The sequence below is a fragment of the Cebus imitator genome, unplaced genomic scaffold (genome assembly GCF_001604975.1).
Source record: "Cebus imitator isolate Cc_AM_T3 unplaced genomic scaffold, Cebus_imitator-1.0 Scaffold216, whole genome shotgun sequence".
Taxonomy (NCBI): Eukaryota; Metazoa; Chordata; class Mammalia; order Primates; family Cebidae; genus Cebus; species Cebus imitator.
The window spans coordinates 2,771,812-2,793,620 of record NW_016107531.1 but is presented as its reverse complement, the minus strand read 5'-3'; the positions used below and the strand labels follow the sequence as shown (position 1 = coordinate 2,793,620).

Here is a 21,809-nt window from a genome sequence, read left to right as displayed (position 1 = left end):
CCCCTCTTCTCTCTACCCTTCTCTTTTTTCTTTTTTTTCTTTCAGATCTTGCTCTGTTACCCAGGCTGCTGTGCACTGGCACAGTCATGACCTTGAACTCCTAGGCTCAAGTAATCTTCCTGCCTCAGTCTCCTGAATAGCTAGAACTAGAGGCATGCGCCACCACCCTGGCTGATTTTTAAATTTTTTTGTAGAGGCAGTGTCTTGCCATGTTGCTCAGACTAGGCTGAAACTCCTGGCCTCAAGCCTCCCAAAGTGCTGGGATTACAGGTGTGAGTCACCACACTCAGCCCCCATCTCATTCTTAAGTGGTAGCTACATGATATTCTATATGTTGTTAACTGATAGGTAATTGGATTTTCAGTCTTTTGCTATTATAAACACTGCAGCAAGAAACATTGTACATAATGTGTTTGTAGATTAAATTCTTAGAAATGGAATGTTTTTAAATGAATATGAGGAAGCCCAAGGGAGAGTAGGTAAACCTGTATTCTGGAATCAAACCACCTAAGTTCAAATGCTTGCTCCACATGTTTACTAGTTGTATATCTTTGGGCAAGTTATTTAAATTATCTGTGTCTCAGTTTTCTCATCCGTAAAATAGGGAAAATAATGGAACCTACTTCATGGGATTGTAATGAGAATTTAATGAGTTAATATATGTAGAGTTCTTAGAATAGTGCATGGCAGTTAAGAAGCCTTACATAAATACCTACAAGTATTATTATAAAAGGACACTTGATTATGGGCAGAGTGAAGGCCAGGGTGAGTTTGGATTTGGGAAGTTGAAGGCAATTGAAAGAGGGACTGTTTCAGGACAAAACAGTGCCTGGCTGGCACTCATTAAATGTTTGTGGAATGAATGATCTGGCTAGAGATGAATCAAAAGGTAAAATTATTGGCAAAGCCAGACAGGGGCCTGGGCTTGTGATTTGCCCTAGCAAAGCTCGGGGCCCAGGAATAGAAGGATAAAGGGACCAACTGAATTACCAGACTGGGGCCTTGTCAGGTGACTGGGTAGAAGGTCAAGGAGAGAAGTTAGAAAGCAGTAGTTTCCTTTTCTCCCGCCAGTCTTATTGAAGTTATGTAGTGAGACCATCACCTTGCAGGTACACCAGATTCTTTACCAAAACTCATTTGAGTTCCTTGTGTCCTATGTGGGCAGTGGTGCTATTCTTTATCTTATTTATTTATTTAGAGATGGGGTCTCCTTCTGTCACCCCGGCTGGAGTGCAGTGTGGTGAGATCTTGGCTCACTGCAATGTCTGCCGTCCAGGCTCAAGTGATTCTACCAACTCAGCCTCCCAAGTAGCTATTTCTATAGGCATGAGCTATGCCCAGCTAATTTTTGTATTTTTTGTAGAGATGGGGTTTCACCATGTTGCCCAGGCTAGTCTCAAACTCCTAAGCTCAAGGAGTCCTCCTACCTCAGCCTCCCAAAGTGCTGGGATTACAGGCATGAGCCACAGTGCCCCACTGGTGGTGCCCTTTCATATCATGTATTTTGATAAACTATTACTTTAACTTCAGATGACTGTATGTTTGGTGTAGGAAGGCAGAGAAGTCAATCAAACTCTGCTCCAGGACTATTTAGTAGCAGTGTGACATTGAGCAAATTATTTAATGATCCATTTTTTATCTATAAAATGAGAAAAATGATAATTTCCTTAGGGGATTCAGGGGCTGATGAGATCATGTATGCAGAGTGCCTAGTACAGGGCCTGGCATCTCATGAGTGTTCATTAAATGCCAGTTGTCATCCATTCAACCTACATTTTCTTGCTGGGCATACAGAGTCTTGTAAAGGATCCAAAAGAAAGAGGGAACAGAGGCTCTGACATCCAGCAAACTAGCGTGTTAGGTATTCACAGGCTCCCTAAAGGTGAGAGCTAGGGAGGGGCATGAGGGTGTGTCTGTTTTTAGTCTTCTCTAATGGACCTACTTTTGATGTATTCTTTACTCCAAAAATGCAGGAGATTCATTTTTGGTGAGAATTAATTATATATGTTGAAAGCATGCTATACTTTTTGAGGATAGGTATACCCACTTTAACAATTAAATGAAATTTATCTGGATTTTTAAAAAGAAAAGAAAACTACAGTGTGTATATGGCAAGGAGTGGTGTTTGAATAAATAAATGTTTCCCTTAAACAAGAGATGTGACTATAGAATTCCTTTTCATAGGGCACTGAGTACATGTTGATGTTTTTATTTGCAGGGATTAGATTTACACGAAACTTGTCAGGACAAAAGGTCTGGCCTATCGTTATTTGGAGTGCCCTGTGCGTTCATTCTGAGATTCTGCTGTGTTGCCTGGGAGATGACTCCACCTTTCAGTGTAGTTGATGGGAGGCAGTTCCACAGTTGTGATGTCAGTGTTTCAAAATCTGTCAAAGAGCCTTTCCATAGAGCCAAGAAAGAAAACTATTCAGTTGTATACCTACCATGTTTTTTTTTTTTTTTAATGAGAGAAATAACTTTAAAGAAAACAAGTCCTTAACTGTAAACGTTGTCTGTGGTAATTTAGATGCACCCCTCAGCACGTGTTTTAGGGAGTTGAACAGTGTCATCCATTTTCTGTATACTGTGGCCACAACGCTGACGTTTTATATACTTTTGCAGATGAGCCTCTTTGTGAATGTCACGAGCAGTTATCAGTCTATCATGCAGAGTAGAAAGGGCAAAGCTGAACTGTAAGGGTGTCAGCACATTATGGCAATAAAATTTTTCACAGCCTTAAATTAAAAAATACGGTACTTGACAAGTGAATCTGTTTTAAATTATTTCAAATGCTATTTCAATTTGTTCAATTCTCCCATTAGAAGTGGGATGTTTTCCAAAAGTTGGTTTTCAAGTCAGTTGTTATAAATTTGGAACTTCTTTTGTTTTCCTTTTCTTTTCTTCTTTTCTCCTTCCTTCCTTCCTTCTTTTCTTTTCTTTTCTTTCTTCTTTCTCAGAATCTCTCTCTGTCACCCAGGCTGGAGTGCAGTGGCCTAATTTTGGCTCACTGCAACCTCCACCTCCTGGGTTCATGCAGCTCTCCTGCCTCAGCCTCCTAGTAGCTGGGACTACAGGTATGCACCACCATACCTGGCTAATTTTTGTATTTTTAGTAGAGACGGGGTTTCACCATGTTGGCCAGGCTGGTCTCGAACTCCTGACCTCAGGTGATCCACCATTTTCAGCTTCCCAAAGTGCTGGGATTACAGGTGTGAGCCACCATGCCTAGCCAAATTTGCAACTTATTTTTTTAGAAAAGAAAAAGAATGGTTTGGATTATTGGGCTAGCCCACATTTTAACCATGAAGGAGCTGAAATATTTTGCACTGAAAAGGTAGAATATAAGTTTATAGACCTCAACATTTAATATAATGAAAAGAAATAAAATTGAATAAAGAATAATTTTTTTTTTTTGAGACAGAGTCTCACTCTATCGCCAGGCACCAGGCTGGAGTGCAGTGGCACAATCTCGGCTCACTGCAACCTCCGCCTCCCGGGTTCAAGCAATTCTTCTGCCTCAGCCTCCCAAGTAGCTGGGACTACAGGCACATGCCACCACACCCAGCTAATTTTTTTGTATTTTTAGTAGAGACGGGGTTTCACCATGTTGGCCAGGATGGTCTCGATCTCTTGACCTGTGATCTGCCCACCTTGGCCTCCCAAAGTGCTGGGATTACAGGCTTGGGCCACCGCGCCCGGCCAATAAAGAATAATTTTTAAAACTTTTATTAAGTATTAAGAGAAAACAAGTTTTATCAAGTAAGATATAATGGAACAGGCTTTATAACCTTAGATAAGTTTTTTTTTTTTTAACTTGGGTTTTAATTATGTACATAAATAGCAACATGAGAACGAGGGGTTCTAAGGCTTGTACATTATCTCTAGGTGAAAGGGTTTCAGATTAGTTTGCTTGTAGGATGGTATCACCCAAGATAACAGCAATCTGGTCTAGTTTTTCCTGAAGAAGAAAGCCAATTTAATACATTCAATACTGACTTCCCTGCCATTTTTCTGTAGAAATACTGATTTATTCTATGGAGTTTCCAATGTTTACCTATAACTGATTAAGATGGGCAGAGCATGAGTTTTCTACTTAGTTCCAGGTGAATTCTTCATATTTCCTGGCTTTTGAAAGTTCTCCTTCCACAAATCTTCTATGACGATATATCCTCGTAAACCCCAGTCATATAATCTCTCCCCACTGACCTGGGCAAACACGATGGCTTGTTGTGGATAATAGAGGGAGGCAGCTAATCCCATGAAACCAGGCGGATACACTAGCTTATTTTTGAACCTCTAGCCAAAAAGAGTCCAATAAGGCCAGCAAAACCAATAACACCAAGTCTCGGAAAAAATCGAGGAGGTGCATTTTGGAGATAGTCATAGCTGTCTAACCCCCATTGAACCAAACTTTGCATCTTGGGCTTAGTTTGGGAGTACGTTTCCTGACACCAGCTTGTGTATGGCTCACAGTAGTGTCGGAGCTGTGAGATGCTTTCTCCAAGTGGGCTCCTTGACTCCTCCACATACTTCGACTGACCTTTGGGAACTGAGTAGAGTGAAAGGTCATCAACCTTCACAGAATTTTTGGGAGGTGAGTCCTTTTTTGGTACAGCATAGACTTTGAAGGCGAGCAAGCTCAGGCTGGCCAGCCCCACGGACCTCTGAATTACCTTGAACATGTCCTAGATAAGTTACATAAACTTTCTGACCTCAGTTTTTGCTTCAGTAAAATTGATTGGGTCTTTGTAACAGTTAAATGAGATAATACATGCAAAGTTCCTAGTACAGAGCTGGCTCATAATGAGCTCTCTGCAAATGGCCACTGTTTAAATACTGGTACAAGTGGCATTGGAATTTAGGTTTCCTGCACATTCTAGGTCTAGTGTATTGTCCTGCTGAGTTGGGGCAAAGATGAGAGGGAATACAGGTAGTGCTGTGAGGTACTACTGGAGCCCAGCAGGAGTGTGACAGATGGGAGTTCTGGGTCTTCTGTGGTAGTAATTTTACTCTGTTCAGGTATGCAGGAGTTTACCTCCTTTTCCCTTATTGCTGCTGCCTGTTCCCTCTTGCCAGTGTCTTGCCAGCACTGGGAGCAGGGACCAGCTTGCCCAGAACTTGAAGCTCCTGGGAAAAGGGGTCCTGACCTTAGGCACTGTGGGAAGCAAGCAGGTGTGTATGCTGTTGACCTTCAGAGGGTTTTGTTGTTGCTGATTTGTTTTAAGAAAAGAGAAAACTAACATTTACTGAGTGCCTGGCACATCCCCAGCACAGTCCTGTGTATTTAACATGCCATCTCATTTAATGTTCACAACAGCTCCATGAGGAGGAGGCATCATTATCCCACCTTGTAGACCAGGAAAGGAGAACTTTAGATGGCATGACTTATCTAAAGTAACATTGGCAAGATATTGCAGAGCTGGGATTCACACACAGGTCTGTTTGGCTCTCAAACCCATTTATCCAGCTGTCCTCCGAGTTCTCATAAGAATGCACACAGTGTGTACATCCAGCATGCCCAGGCTTTCCGTTCTTATAGAAACTGTATCAAACCCGTACCTTCCGGAGGAAGAGAACTGGTATGAAATTTAGAATTTATTAACACCATTAACTTTAAAAATTGAACAGTAACTGGCTTCCATCTCTCATTTCAAATTGAATCACATAACGGGGATGAAAACATTGATTAGGGAGAAACTGTTTGTTAGAGGTAAAATGGTTTACCATGTAAATATGCTGCTGTGTTCCATTATACATGACTTAGCATTTCAACATTTCGTAATCTGTTACATTTAATTAGGCACAGTACATAAAGTATGCATCACAAGTAAACATGGGGAAACACAATGGCAAATTTTTCTAAGATTTGTGCTTCATAAATTTTCAGTTTGTTAATTTCAATAATGATGTTTTAGTGTCAGCTGTTTCTTCCCAAACAAGTGCAGATCCTCTTCCTGACGCAGCTTGTGCATGGAAACAACGCCAAGGATGTACTACAAAGTTCCACACATCTGCCTCTTGGAGGCTGCCTTTAAGTAATAATTTTTCTCTTTTATGTAATGTTGTTATTAATATGATCAATAAATGTAGTGACGGAATTTGAAATGTAACATACAATTAAAGCTAATTAATAAATTGGCTTTCAGTGACTGTAGAGACATTATAGATGGTTTAGCTTTTTATTTTGAACGTGAAATTTTTCTTAAATGCAAAGCCGCTTGGGAAATTTCAGTGGCTTGAGCTTTACAAAGTGTTTAATTTCAATTATTTTAAGAATTCTCAGATCTGTCCACCATGCCCTTCAGATAGATTGGTCACTCATATAGCTCTGGGTCCCAGCACAAGGCCTGGTACTTAAACTTATAATGATTGTTAGGTGACTTTCCAGTGCTTTTTCTGTTACTGTTTTTAATTTATTCATTAAAAAGTATATTTTTCTAATTTAAAAAACCCTAATACTTGCTGACCTGAAAAATATTTGGATGATACCTGAAAACACAAGAAATGCAAAAACAGAAATTCTAAACCCACTCTACATGATAGTCACATGTTAGTACTTTTTTCCTGTGCATGTGTATATACCTATATCTATGTATGTTAGTGTTTGAGTATTTTTACCAAAAACAAAAAAAGACTCATGGTGTATGAAAAGAAAAAGCACCCTTTCTTCCTTTAGTATGGTATATAATGAATATTTTCCCCTTAACATGATCTTTGATAAATGATCATATTCCATTTTACAGATGTACTCTAAATTTAATCTCTCTCTATATATATTTCTATTAATAAGTAGGAATGAGGGGCCAAGTATAGTGGGGCAGTAGGACTGAGGGGCCAGCACTTTGGGAGGCCGAGAGGTAGGTGGATCACTTGAGCTCAGGAGTTCAACACTACCTGGGCAACACAGCAAACCCGTTTCTACAAAATATAGAAAAACTAGCCAGCCTAGTGGTGGGCGTCTATAGTCGAAGCTACTCAGGAGACTGAGGTGGCAGGATCTCTTGAGCCTGGGAGGTTGAGGCTGCAGTGAGCTGTGATTGTGCTACTGCATTTCAGCCTGGGCAACATTTCTGTCTCAAAAAAGTAGGACTGTAGTGGTATCTTTGCATATTTATCTGTAAATATTTTCTGAAGATAAGTTTTAGTAATTTGGGCAAAGGGTATGTTAATATTTGCTGGCTTATTCTCCAGAAAGGTTATGTAAAATAATAAGTAAACTGTATGTACCACCTTTAGGTTTATTTCTTTAATCTGAACTTAAAAGATCCTGTATCTGACAGATTTGTTTTCTGTATAGCTACAAAAGGTCATTGTGACACATGGAAGTGGTTACCTGAGTGAGCCCTGTTTTTAGCCCAAAAAAAGTCTTTAGGCACACCCATTATGAGGGCTTCCCATGCTCTGCTCACACAGAGAAGTTAAAGTGTAACTAGAGTTAACCTGATCACTTAAGGCAGCAGTCTACAAACTCAGGGGACACATGCTCCACAGAGTAGCTGAAGATTTTCCAAAGAGGACTCAGGTGTGCATGGTTTCAGGGTTTTCACTGGCCAGCTATCCTTATGTATATGTGTACTCCTTGCTAAAATCCATCTACCCCAGAAAGTGGCTGTGATGAAAGCATTGTGTTGGTTTTCTTTTCCCTTCCTCCCCTTTCCTACCTGCCCTTTTCTCACTTTATGAAAGAAAGGGATACTCCCACCTGGTTCATTGCCCTAAAGTATGAGACTCTCTTGGGAGCCCAGCAAGAGACATTATGAAATATTGGTGATAACCAAGCCTCCTTTAATCAGCACTGTACAACCACCCCACTCTTAATTAAGAAATGCGTGTATGATGAAACCTACATTTGATGGTCAAAATAAGTGTATTTTTATTTGTCAAAGTAAGCATTTGTGTTGCTTTGATTAGTTTTAAACTAACTGTAATGATAGTTTAGTCCAGAAGGAAATATTAAACATGTAGAACCTTATAGGAAATAAAAATAATTTCAAATTTTTAATTTCCATATATTCCTTTTGTAGAGCATAAAATTATATTGCATTAGGATAATATGGGAGAGAAATGAAATAGAAATACACGTTCAAGAAAAAGAGTGTAAAATTTTAGACTTGAAGAGCAAGTTTATGGTTTTTTTTTTTTTTTTTTTTTTGAGACGGTGTCTCGCTCTGTCTCCAGGCTGGAGTGCAGTGTTTCGATCTCAGCTCACTGCAATCTCCGCCTCCTGGATTCAAGCAATTCCCCTGTCTCAGCCTCCCGAGTAGCTGGGATTACAGGCGTGCATCACCATGTTCAGCTAATTTTTTGTATTTTAGTAGACACGGGATTTCACCATATTGGCCACTATGGTCTTGATTACCAGACCTCATGATCTGCCCGCCTTGACCTTTCAAGGTATTGGGATTACAGGAGTGAGCCACCATGCCCGGCCTATGTATTTTTTAAATGGATAGTGGGTATCAAATTGCTGTGCTATTTATGTTTGGTTGGATACATTTTAAAGAATAGTATTACAGTTTCATTTTAAGATGTCAACATTTATGACACACTGGAATAACGTTGTTTACAACTATTTAGACTTACGAAGAATTGTAGATGCCAACTTAGAAAATGTGCAAGGAAGGAAAAATGTGTTGCAGGGTTCATAATTTTTCAAGATTAATTTAGGGGGAATTCCAGCAAAAATGTGCAGACCACTGACCCTGGACAGGCACATAGATGGGAGGGCAGCCTCACTGGAACCCTTTCTGAATTCCGCTGCAGATCTCAGGCTTATTTCAGCTTCGTCCCCTGCACTCAGCAGTGACACCTGGGGAGAACCCACAAGCCCCTCTTCAGGCTTTCCCTTGCCTAGAGCTTCTCCCCATTCCTCTTCCTCAGCGGGAACCCACCAGCCCTTCAGGTGCTTTGCTCCAGCTCCTCCCTGGGTACCAGTGCCTTCCCCATTTCACTCCCCACCCCTTCCCTGACAGAAATATTCTGTCAGATGCTGCCACTTCTAGAAACACTTCCTGATTTTTCCACTACTTTTTTCTGTAGAATGGGTTCCTCTTCCCTCTGTCACTATAAAAAAAGGGGGTTTAGAGGTTAAGAAGGGAAAAGTAAGTTAGAGAAGAGAATAAAAGTTTCTGGGGTCTCAGAGTGGTCCAGGGAGAGGGAGGCAGGCTTGCATTTTTAGCTTTTTTTGTGGCCACACGAGCTGTTGAAGTTTTCTGCTTCTGAATTGTGGAGTTTCAATAAAATCACTATGGTATAGAACTAAATTGAAACAGACGTCCCATTCAAGTTTGACCTTGCCTCAGAAGCCTCCTCTGATTTCTCAGATTTGCTGGGATGTCTCTTCCTTCAAATCTCTGTTGCTTTTAGAGTCTGTACTGTACAGACATGAGATCATCACTGTCCTGCAAGTTTTGTTAATTATTTTGAGTGGATAGCATTGCTTTTCTAACGAGATTGTGAAGTCCAGGCAGGCAGGGGCCATGTGTTTATTTTTTCATTTCTCCACAGTACCTGGTATAGTATTGACCATAGCAGATGCTCTGTAAGCATTTTGCAGTTGGTTATTTAAAAAAAAAAAAAAGCTGACGGGGAGTCCTGGGTGGAATTCTAGATCCATCCCACTTTGCTGTGTGATTTTGGGCAACTTGTCTGTGGTCTGGATCTCTCGTTTCTTCTTTGATAAAACATGATGGATAGTAATAGCTAATAGTTACCAAGTAAATGGTATGTGCCAGAGCCGTTAATAATGCACCCAATAATTCTGTGAGGAAGATATTACTATTTATGTTATTATTCTCATTTTATAGGAAAGAAAACACTAAAATAACTAAAACAACCTGTCCAAAGTCACTCAGCTTAGTAAATAGCAGAGTGTGAATTTGAAATCGGATTCTGAGTCCAAAGTACATCACCATTATGTGATACTTCCCACATCTGACTCAACCTCTTCAAAATCAGAGATTCTAAGTGAGATAATGAGTAAAAGCTTTTTGAAGAAGGTAAAAAAGCTATATAAAAGGTGAATCTAGTTATTATATGGAAAGCATTTTTACTTTTAAAAGCAATTGGCAATCTGTAGCTGAATTGGGTGGGGGAAATACATGGCTGTAGTATATAGGAGAGACCAGAACCCTTTCTGGCTGCTTCTTGGCCTTGCAGAAAGATTTCAGAAAATCAGCAGCCTCCATTATGTGCACTACTCATTCCCCTAATTACCAGAGGCTCAGTCTGGGGGCTGATAACAATGAACATCAGTAGAAGAAGGAGAGTACTTGTGCTTTTATTCTCATTTTTAATTGATCTTAAAATTCTTCCATGGCCCTTTGCCTTGGGCACAATCCAGAGTCATGAACCTTGATACGCAGCTCAACAGAGAGGCACAGGACAGCATATTCCCTTTCCCTTCACCAATTTCCTGCCTGTGTTTCTATTCTGGGACCAGTGTACAAACCATTCCAGTTTAGAGGTGGAGCAAGCTCTGCTCACCTTCATGCACTGTGCATACAGCCTGCCCGCTCTGTGAGCACTGTGCAGGAGGGGCCCCACGATCTGCAGCCTTGGAGGCTTCCCACTGGGTGAGCTTAGGACTTCTTTTGCAACTAATTGGATCCATCTGTTTTTAAAAGGTGAAAAAGAAATCCTGATTTTAGGTGTCGATTGATACATTAATTACCCCATCTCAGTTGCAGCAGTGTGGTCTTAAGAGCTGATTGCTGCAATACCCAAATCTGTAATATCAGAATGTGACGTGCATATTTTAATTTGAGAAATAGTTTAACATTTTTAGATATTCATTTAGATGTGGTTATGCAGGTTAAACATAACGTATGATCACTGCTTCTTTCATTGCTTCCAATTAAACCTTGCTTGTTAGTTTAACCTCTAGGTAATCCCATCAAACAATTGATGTCAAGGAAACAGTGCCCACAGTAGCTTCGGATGAGTGGCCATTAATTTTAATTGCCTTGATATTAAAGATTAAGAAGTATTGGGACTAGCAGAATAAAAACGATCTGATGTCAAGCAAATCCACTTGCTAAAGCTTCCCCAGGCTGCTGGTGATATTAAAATTTTACTGTGAGAATTAAATAAACCTTTATTAGTGATGACTGTTGTTTGATTGGTCCAGGGGTATGCATAAACAGAGGATTCTTACATATCTAGAGATGAGACCTTCAATGGTACAGAGATTGCTCAATTATGAAACTGTTAATAAAGCTGTAATCTGATTTTCCAAGCTAGGTTTCATTAATGTATTATAGCTTCTCTGATTGTCAAGGTAATATTAACTACAAAGTACTGAATCCAACAGAGAATTGTTTGGAAGAAGAGATGGGCCTTTGTTGCTAAATTCAGAGTTGGGGAATTTTCATTAATTATGCTTAAGAAATGCCAGATTCCCTCTCAACCAAGTCTGTCCTCCTTTGCACTATAGATATGTTCAATATTTAACTCCTTCTAAGGCCTAACAGTCTTATTCTGAAAAGCTAGAGTGATATTATGTACTAAAGGAGCTTTTTGCAAGGCAGCTGTAGGTCTATCTCCTGAGCTGAGAGCATGCATTGGGAAACATGAGGTAAGGTCAAAGAGAACTTACTTTAATAAGCATAACCAGAACCAATACCTTTATCATCCTTTTCTAATCTTGATTTAGAACTTTTCGGTTTTTAGAATCACATAATTCTGGTATGGATCCTAATGGTCACTGAGGCTGATTTGTCCTGGTGCAGAAATTCCTCCCAAGTATCCTCCTGTTCAAGGCCTAGGCTCCATATCTGCATCATCTCTGGCTTCTCCCTCTCTGGTGACCTCCAGAGCTAGTCAGGAGCCAGATTCTGCCTGTTTCTCCTCCATAATATCTTCCCTCTCTAATCCTACTACTCTGCCTGGCTCAGGCCCTCATGGCCTCCTTGCTTATATACTCTCCTAACTTCTTCCTATTGCTACATCCTCCACAGTTGTAATGCACACTGGCTGTGAGCATACAGGGCTCAAGGAAGGGAGGACCAAGAAGGCTAATAGTAGGATGGAGAGGTCTCTTGGGGCTGAGCTTGAAGGCCTAATGTTGTGACAGTCTAGATGTTGGAAGTAGGACCAATGTGTGGAAAGGAAACAGAAGCAGATTGTAGTTCAGAATAAAGAGAACTATATACCTGTTAGGACTATCCAACAGTGGAGGCAGGGATTTTGTGAAGTAGCGAGTACCACATCTCTGGAGATTGAGAGATCAGGACCACAGAGAGAATATAGAGGAGGTAGCACGGGCTTAGAGCACACCCATTGATTTGGAGTTTGTGGCAGAGCATTTATATGTAAATCTCTTTAAAAATGAGAACTCACTATCTTCACAGATGATATGGATAGAGTTGGAAATCTGGGAGTCATCCACCCAGAGAGGATAACTAAAATTTTGAATATACTCTAGGTGAAAGAGAGAAGAGGGCCAAGAGCTGTGTCTGAAAACACACACTTGCACACACGCAGTCGCACATACACACTGTGTATCAGGAAAGGAGCAGATGTTGGAGGAGAAGAAGTATAATGTCACATACACCATACAAGAGCCTGCTCTAGGAAAGAGGGGTGTTAATTACAAGTATCAGACACTGCTAAGAGGTCAAATTAGTCAGAGAGACAAGGCCATTGGATTTGGGACAGGTGTCATGCCTGTATAACTACCCCTATCTACCACTAGCCCTTGAGATTGTTGACATTAAAATAAGAAAATGTATGCAAGGTGCTCTGCATAATGGTCATTCACCAAATAACAGTTATTAGAGCCACTCTATTTGATATGTAGAAAAGAAAGGATACATGCAGCCTTTTAGGGGGGAAAAAAAGATGGTGGAACAGAAACAGCTAGGAAGTGCTGATCTGTAGCACATTTACTTCCTGATGGGTTTTGGCTTGTTTCTGTCTGATGAACCTATGCTCATGGTTGCTGCATGGGTTCTCGGCAGGTATGCCTACATGTGTATATGTGCACATGTGTGCATCCTGTGATCCCCAGGATGGACATCACATGGGCAGCAGCAAGGCCAGTGTTGTTTTCCTCATGTGGCTTCTTTGCCAGGGCTCTCTGCTTCTTCCAGAAGGATAAGTGCCATAGATTGAAGAATGAGAATTCTATTTCCAGAGCAATCAAAGACTTGGCAGAGATGTTGGTCAAAAGGGTTGCCCACAGTGTAAATTGGGTTGGAAGCCTTCAAACTACATACTACTACTTATTTCTCTTCAGGGCGCCTGAATAGCTGTTAAGAATAATACCTTCAGGGTAGAACAATGACCCCATCTAGCCTGATATCACAGCAATATGCCCCTTTGACAGATTATAAAGAAATTATCGAAAAGTATTTTTAAATCGTTACTTTAATACAAGAGAGATCAGATCCCTTTATATAGTGAGTGGCTATACTTTCTTATAAATTGCTACGTAGCTTTTAGCTTCTTTATGTAGTCAATTACAGGTACCTGAACATACTGTAACTCTGAGCCATGATTCTGGGTCTGAAGTTCTGCTCTTCTTGAAATGTGATGAAATCTGCCTGTTGCCAAGATACTCTGTAGAAATCTCTTCCATTTGCAGCGGCTGACATCATAAGAAGTTTGCAGAAGAAAGAAATATATTTCACCTGATGACATTAGAGTTGCTTCTCTGTGTTTGCATTTGACCTGATTGGAATTACTTGAGTTTTCAAGTTGTGACCTTCCCACATATTAACTGGCAGAGCTTGAGCAGCCATCTTGGCAGACATGCAGTATTTTCTAAGGCAGAAGACAAAGGGTTTTTTCATCCATTATTAATTGATGTTACTCTTTTCAGCAGACCAAACATGATTCTACTATACAGCTGGCAAAATTGTTTCAGACCCAAAAAAGATTAAATCATGTTCAAGTATTTCTTATTATTTACCTAACTTAACAATATTTCCTTCAGCTTTTCAGCCTAATTTTGGGGGCCTATTTATATACTAATTGGTATATAGCAGTTGGATATCTTTTATGAGCAGTGTTCCCTGCCATTCTGTATTACTGTGGAAAACTGTAAGAAAGCAGGGTTATTCCAAAGGAATGTGAGAGTTTTGCCAAAAGAGAAAATAACCCCTAAAACCATTATGCATGATCCATAGGATGCAAGGTTGCAGGCTAGGAGTTGTGTGTCTCCCAAGGTATCGCCTTGGTGTCCAACAGGTATTACTGGAATTTGACTACTTCTTCCTCTCTTCCCCTTCACCTCCATGTCTCTGCAATTTGTAGGTATCCAATTGGTTTGGCAACAAACGAATCAGGTACAAGAAGAATATCGGCAAGTTTCAGGAAGAAGCCAACCTCTATGCTGCAAAGACCGCCGTGACAGCTGCACACGCAGTAGCAGCAGCTGTGCAGAACAACCAGACCAATTCGCCCACCACACCAAATTCGGGTGCGTATGGGGGGGCTCGCTCCCCAGTTGGCCCACACAGCCTTATGCCACAATGCCCTGTCCCACAGGCCAGGAAGCAAGAGCCATACAGAGGACCCAGTGGACTTATAAAGGAAGATTTATGTTCAAATGCAGGCTTGTTCTTGATATGGGTGAATGAGTAGACAGCCAGAGTCTGTAAACCCACTCTTCACAGTGAGTGCCACTCACTAGTAGACTGTGGAACTTTTACACTTAGTAGTGGCTTTCAGTTCAGCAATTAGACAGAGTGCTATCGCTCCTGATCATTTTAGCTATCTCATTCCAGATATCACTTTAGGGTCAGTAGTGGTCTGTGGAGAGTGAAATAGCAGAAGTGGGAAACGCAGCAGTTGCTGTGCGTGAGGAAGCTGGAATGCTGGAGGGAAGTGCAGCAGTGCTTTCTGCCCAGCGCTGCTGTCTTTTCTGGGCCTTTCAGCAGCACTGTCTAAGCGGGGCTGACAGTATGCTCAGCAGGTGGCTAGTGATGAGGGTTATGACACTTAATACATGGATACAAGATTCTTGGCTCCTCATCTTGTACATTCTGGCCACATTTTATGTGACATTTGTGAGGGGGTTAGAAATACTTTAAAATTTCAGGGAACTTGGACAACAATGAAAGATGTGCAGCTAGTCCAAACAGAGTCGAGTAGCATTTCCAGGGGATTTTCTGAGGTCTCCTAAATATATCTTTAGAAGTTCAGAAAGTAGGATTTTGTTTGTTTGTTTGTTTTGTCTTGTCTCCTCACCCCCCAGTCCTTTTTAATGACATATGAAAACAGGTGAAAGGAGAGGGAGGCGTATAGCTAAGAAAGAGCTCCTGGGAAAGTCTCTTTTCTGGGTGGCTGTCCACCGTGACAGTTAGTGATGTTGACAAGCTCGCAATAACTAAGTCCTGGAGATCAGTGGAAAAAAGGGGAAGCATCCAGGTCAGCTTGGGTGTTTTGGTTTCTTTTTCTTCTTAATTTATTTTGATTTATCTCTTCGTTTCTGTTTTTGTTTTTTAAATTTGGGCTTCCCCATTGATAGGACTTCTCCTAGATGTAGAGTGAATCATAGAGCCTCACTCTCTGGAGTTCTCCATCCTCTTAGATCTGGAAATGCTTTATGTTGTGAACAGCCTTTCCCTTCTGTACTCTCCTCTTCTCCCTGCCTCTAGGTCTTTGAGGATTATGTGTGTAGCTCTCTGTTATTCAGCTACTTAACTCTTTCCTTTCCAGGTTCTTCTGGTTCTTTTAACCTCCCAAATTCTGGGGACATGTTCATGAACATGCAGAGTCTGAATGGGGATTCTTACCAAGGGTCCCAAGTCGGAGCCAATGTGCAATCACAGGTAGGAGAAGTGCCCCAGTGGGGCCTTTCTAGCAGGGCAGGGTTTGGGCTCAAAACTCCTTCCTCTGACCCCACGGAAGTGGTCTGCATATCCATGCAGAACCTGTGCTGGGTGCTTCCAAACAGGACCCATCTGCCCCACCATTTAATTTAATGAGAAGTCAAGTGAACAGTGACTTGTGATGATTCAAACCTGATAAACTTTGTGAATGCATTCGGCTCTGGCTTGAGCTCATGGAGAGGGGTTGGGTGCATCTTACTTTTGTCATAAAATAGAACAGAAAAATTGAGAATGTCAGTGTGGATATGGTTTAAGAACATACTGCTGTTGCATTTTTTACATCAGAGTGCAAAAACCTGAGTTCTTAAATTATAACTCTGTAATTTCTACTCTTTTCTTGTCCTCTTAATTGAGAACAGAACTACTCATATAGTTTTTATACATGTAGATGAGTGTGTATGAGACATAAAGTGTGAGGGGGGTGTGGAGAGAATTCTATATACACAATTCTAAGTAGGTTTTCACCCATAGCCACATGCATTTGATTGCCGTAGATGGAAAGTTGCATTGCCACGAAGATGTTCTTATTTGGCTGGCATGAAAAACAAAGATTTGTGAGTTTAAATATGCAAAGAATGGTTGAAATTCTGCCAGTCACATTTGATTGATAAATTTGTCTTTCATTGAAGATGTTAAACCCTTATGGCACACATAATTCTAATTATTTCCTTTTGTAAGTGATGATGTTTTAATAGATTTGGGATGATGAATTTTGTTTTGTCTCATTTCTAGGTGGATACCCTCCGTCATGTTATCAATCAGACGGGAGGCTACAGTGATGGCCTTGGAGGAAATTCACTGTACAGTCCACATAATTTAAATGTGAGTACTCTGGGGAGCCAGCTGTAGGAGAACAGTGTCAGGTAAACAGTGACTAATAAAGAAATTAAGAGCCATTTGACCTGGCATCTCATCTTACTGGCAGGTAGGGAAGGCAGTGTCTTTGCTGCACTTTTATTCTAAGAACCTAAATGCTTGATGCCACCCAGATGCCCTTAGAAGTCCTCCCAGATGCCCAGAAGTGGCTGGTGTCCTGGCATCAGCAGGGACTTAAGCATCAGCCCATTAAGATGCCATTTCCTACCTTCGGTGCTGTGTTCCAGGGAAATGGTAGAAAACAGGTCATTTATCTTAGAACCAGGCAGCAGGAAAAATTCCCAAACAGAGCTCAGGTGAAGGTGATAAGTTTGGAGGATCCCAGGCAGACCAACAAACCAATCTAAACAAAGAATTCTGTTATTAAAAGCATCCTGCTGTATTGTCAAGGTGGGATGCAAATATATTTGACAATTTTAATTATGGAGGAAATAATTTTAACTTTGTAATCACTTCACTACAACTTTACCTTTCCCCCCACTGACATGGATGGAAAATGGCAAAACACACAGCTCTGGAATGGGGGGGAAAGGGGCAGGGATCAGGTCATCGTAGTGGTGCCGCGGGGTGTGGTGGATGGAGTCTGGGTTTCCAGGCTTAGGAAGGAAATTAACTGCCCAGCTCATGGTAGTAGACTCAGGAAGAAAATGGGCAGAATTCTCCCTTTTTAGGGCCTTGGCTTGCTATGAGAGTAAATATTAATGATTTAAAAAGTGATTGAGGATGTTCAATTGTAAAGGGAAAAAAGGACCATTAAATACTCAAATCTTTTACATTTGAAATGTCAAATCTTTCTTTTTGAGCTTATAAATAACTCATAATAACCCACAACAAACCATATAAAAAGCCTTTTAGTTGCATTTCTCCTTTTTCATTTAAGTGTTTTGAAATGCTTCAGAGAATGTGCGATATCCTTATCAACATGATAAAATATGAAACTGTGATTGCCTGCAGCATTTTACAGACATGAATTCCATCTTCACTGATGAGGCTTGATAAGGCGCTGTTGTATAATACAGTGCATAATCTCAAACCACCAGAGTAAGGATTAATTTATTTTGAAAAAAAAAAGAATGCTTGCTGACAACCTCTCCTCCAGCTGCCACGCTGGGTAAAAATATTGTACATTTGTTGTTTATAAATTTGGATAAAAGAGGAATGATGTTTACTTCAGATGGAATATCTTTAGACTTGTATCTGTGTGAGAGTTTTTCTTTTCCTAAGTAGATTTTCATACCTGAGGGGGGAAACAGCTTACCTTTTAGATAAAGCAGAGGATTTCTGAGAGTCTACTGAACACACACAGGCATGTTGTTAGCCAACCTGGCACAACAGGCTTTAAAACAATACCGCCATAGCTTTTTTTTTTTTTTTTTTTTTTTTTTTTTTTTTTTTTTTTTTTTTTTTTTTTTTCCTAACCTGAATTTGACATGCCTCAAGCTTGGAAAGTCCTCTTCCCTTTGGCTCTGGTCATCTCTGTGGGGTTGTTAGGTTTTTCCCTCCCTTTCCCTGGGTCATAGAGGTAGAAAAGATGCTTTGCATGCAGAAGTCTGCAGTGAATCAGAAGGCAGGGAGTTCTCCAGGAACCGTGATCACAGGAGAAGAAACAATGGCTGGCACATACTCATCTAGGAGCTGTATCCAGGCTGAGTGGGCAGTCTAGACAGTTCCCAGCAGCCTGACTGCCCAGGCCTGAAAGAGGGCATTTTGGATGGACTCGTAGAAGAAGTTGCAAATAGATGTGAAGGAGGTAGGGGCACCTTATGACCCACCTTGACATTGGTGTGGGAGTTCCGGGTCTGAGGCAGCATGGAGGCAGAGGTTGGTTGGTGCTGCAGGCTCAGGGTGTCAGCCAGCTCACCCTCGCTTCCTCTCCAGAAAGGCCTGCCCCGTCACTTCCACTCAGTGTTCCCCAACTCACGAGGCCAGCACCTCCCTCTTCTTGACTGACATAAAAATATGTAGCGACAAGCTGTCTGCCACAGCAGAAATCTGATCAGACATTGATTTCAGCAATTGCCACTATAGGCCAAGACATAAGGCAAATTTGTTTCTGAGTATGGTTATTGCTGCTGCAGGTCTGAGGCAGGAAGGGCCAGCAGCATGTGGAAGGCGGGAGCAACATCCCAAATAGGAGCCTCAGCCACAGATAATTGGAATACAGATTTGAACAGTGTGTGCTCCTCCACGGCTCATGCATTTTCATTCTAGAAGATCCTATTTGGAGGGAAATTCTGGACTTCACTTTCCAAGGGTTATAGTAGCTAGCTGTCAGGCATGTATGGAAAAAGAGTGGGCAACTGCCTTTCTATGGAAATGATGATTAAGCCAGGGTGAAGTTTAGACTTCATGGAGCCCAGGGTTTCACCAAGGCATTGCATTGAGCTTCTGCACTGCTCCCTTCTTAAGAGATTTCTTTTTGAGTCACTTTAGTTTTACCAGCAGATCAAAGGCCGAGCTTGGTGCCACTGTGGGCCTTGCTGAAGCCCTTCTTCGGCATGTTGATTTATTGCCAAGTCTTTACTTGATGAGATGGATTTGTTTTACATGCATTTAATCCCACTTTAACACATGCTGCCAACTCCTGCCACAGTGAGTTTAGAAAATACATTTTGCTAATGCATTTCTGCTCTCATGTTGTCATCTGGGTGTTTTAAATTGGGGAGTAGAATTAATATGTAGACGTGCACCCATTGAACTGTGTTTCTCCTTTCAGGCTAATGGAGGCTGGCAGGACGCAACAACTCCATCTTCTGTGACTTCTCCTACAGAAGGCCCAGGAAGTGTGCACTCGGATACCTCTAACTAATCTCTGGCCACACTTTTCCCTGAGCTGACATGCCTTGATAAGTGCATTCAGAGCAATAGGAGGAAAAGGAAAGCGTTTTTGTAGCCCACCATCTACAGCTTTACTGTAAAACCTTGTCTTAGAGAACTTGGTAATAAATCTGTTTTTTAAGGAATCATAATCATTTGTATTTATACTTAAAAACACACAATGTTAAAAAAAAAAAAAAGCACTTTATCCAATTAGGCCAAGATTTAACATTGTTGACAGTCCTGTAGCTATTTTATCATAATTTATTATCAATATTTTACATTAATGGTTTCACAGTTGCCAATTACTTGGCCTTAAGGGTAAAAAGTACAATATATGCTAAACCTCAATCGTTAAAGCAGATGCAAAAATTCACCTCACCTAAATTAAACTTCTTGCATATTTCCATTCCTGACTCGGATTGTCTTTCTTTTATATCACTAATGGAGCTGGAATGAAGAGCTGTTTGGCTCTCTCTGTTAACGATGGTTGTGTTTAAGAATCTTCTCGCCACGTTTGTGTTCAGATCTCTTATGTTATAATTAGATCAGAGACTGGTAGCATCGTTTCTCTCTCTGAAAGTACCAGTGCCCAGAGTCTGCTCGGTAATAAAATTATGGATCCAGATTGTTCTGAGAGATGAAGATACTTGCTGCTGATAGAGGTGAAAACGAGATCGATCCATCTGGGGTTTTACGGTGTGCACTGGGTGCCGCACAGACTTGTCAAGGTTTGCTATGTTCTCTGGGCATCCGCAGAAGGCCCTGCTCTCTGGAGTGTTGTATATAGTGTAGCAAAAGAGTATTTATACATCCCACCAATCAAAACACAGCTTTATTACCTCATGCGAACTCATACAAACCAATAGAATTTCAACATGTTCTGTAGCTTAGAGTGCTCACTTACTACCTCTGAACAATACTCACGCTGTAGTTTGTCTCTTTCTTATCTTTTTGCATCTTGTAATTAACTCTTTGTTTCCCTTCATAAATTGTAATATACATTGTAATCTTTTAAAAGAAAAATCGGGGTTGCATTTGCAACTTTTAAAAAACTTTGAGAGTGGAAACATTGGGTCTTAATTCAACACAGGATCAGAAAAACTGTTGTAAATACTGAGAAACATTTTGAATGTTCTTCATCTTATTACTAATCCATGCAGAAAAAAAAAAAAGCAGCGACTAATTGTGATGCATTAAGATTTCAGTATTCAGTACTGTATATTTCACCCTGTGTAATGGGGCCCCCTCTCCTTTCTCTCTTTTTGTATTGTATGCGATTCTGAAACTGATTGAGTCATGAAAATAATTTGTGGCGGTGATTCTAATGTATTAAAACGTTTCGTGTTCCTTTCTAACTGGATTACACCCTGGATTGAAAAAGTCTTCCTTGTGGTAGTTATATGTAGTTTCAAACATGAATAAACTTTTTGCTTTCATGATTAAATGTTGATGCAGTTTCTTACTTCACTATTTGAGCCAGCCAAGTGCAGGCAGAGGAGAAAGTGCACCCAGCACCAGGGCTGGGAATGTAACTGGCTGCCAGTCGGAGACCACTCTGAGATGACAGTGAGGCTGGGAGGGAAGGAACAGCTGCTGTGGAGTATACAGGCACCGTGCCACCTACTGGACCGTTGTTAGGAGTCCTCACTCTATCCTGATGTGCTCAGTAACACCACAGGGAAAACTTTATCCCTATTTTCATAGATTAGGAAACTGAAGCTCAGGAAACTTAAGTGAATACCACAAGGTCACAGACCTAGGACAGCAAGGCGTCACACCTTGAACCCAGGCCTCTGCCCTCAGCTTATATGCCTGACCTAATGATGCCTTTGGCACTTATTAGATGGATTTTTTTTTTTCTTTTGGAGATGGGGGTTTACTCTGTCACCCAGGCTAGAGTACAGTGGTGTGAATGTGGCTCACTGCAGCCTAAAGCTCCTGGGCACAAACAATCCTCCTGCTTTAGCCTCCTGAGTGGCTAGTACTACAGGTGTACACAACCATGCCTAGCGAATTTTTCTTTTTTGTAGAGACAGGGCTTGCTGTGTTGCCTAGGCTGGTCTCAAACTCCTGGCTTCAAGCAGTCCTCCTACCTTGGCCTCCCAAAGCTCTGGGATTACAGGTGTGAGCCACTGCACTTGATTGAAAATATTTTTTTTAATTCACTTTCCTTTGGTTTTTTCTTTCTTTCTTTCTTTCTTTCTTTCTTTCTTTCTTTCTTTTTCTTTCTTTCTTTCTTTCTTTTTCTTTCTTTTTCTTTTTTTTTTTTTTTTTTTT

General features: G+C 40.9%; 2 protein-coding genes across 4 annotated transcripts in view; one reads left to right on the top strand and one right to left on the bottom strand.

The window, feature by feature from the left end:
• PBX3 (PBX homeobox 3) overlaps positions 1-20,976 on the top strand; it is a 238,040-nt gene extending 217,064 nt beyond the window's left edge. The window contains exons 6-9 of one of the 3 annotated variants that reach the window (XM_017549137.2): positions 14,257-14,422; positions 15,664-15,776; positions 16,569-16,658; positions 19,429-20,976. In XM_017549137.2, the coding sequence (XP_017404626.1) occupies positions 14,257-14,422; positions 15,664-15,776; positions 16,569-16,658; positions 19,429-19,521 (462 nt within the window). In that variant the 3' untranslated portion in view covers positions 19,522-20,976. The remainder of the gene's footprint in view (positions 1-14,256; positions 14,423-15,663; positions 15,777-16,568; positions 16,659-19,428) is intronic. The other 2 variants (XM_037745933.1, XM_017549138.2) reach the window with 2 other exon arrangements.
• Positions 3,799-4,697, bottom strand: LOC108318232 (MICOS complex subunit MIC26-like). The gene is given in 2 exon segments (XM_037745934.1): positions 3,799-4,286; positions 4,289-4,697. Coding segments are annotated over 2 exon segments (591 nt in total). The 5' UTR covers positions 4,683-4,697; the 3' UTR covers positions 3,799-4,089.
• Positions 20,977-21,809: the final 833 nt, after the last annotated feature.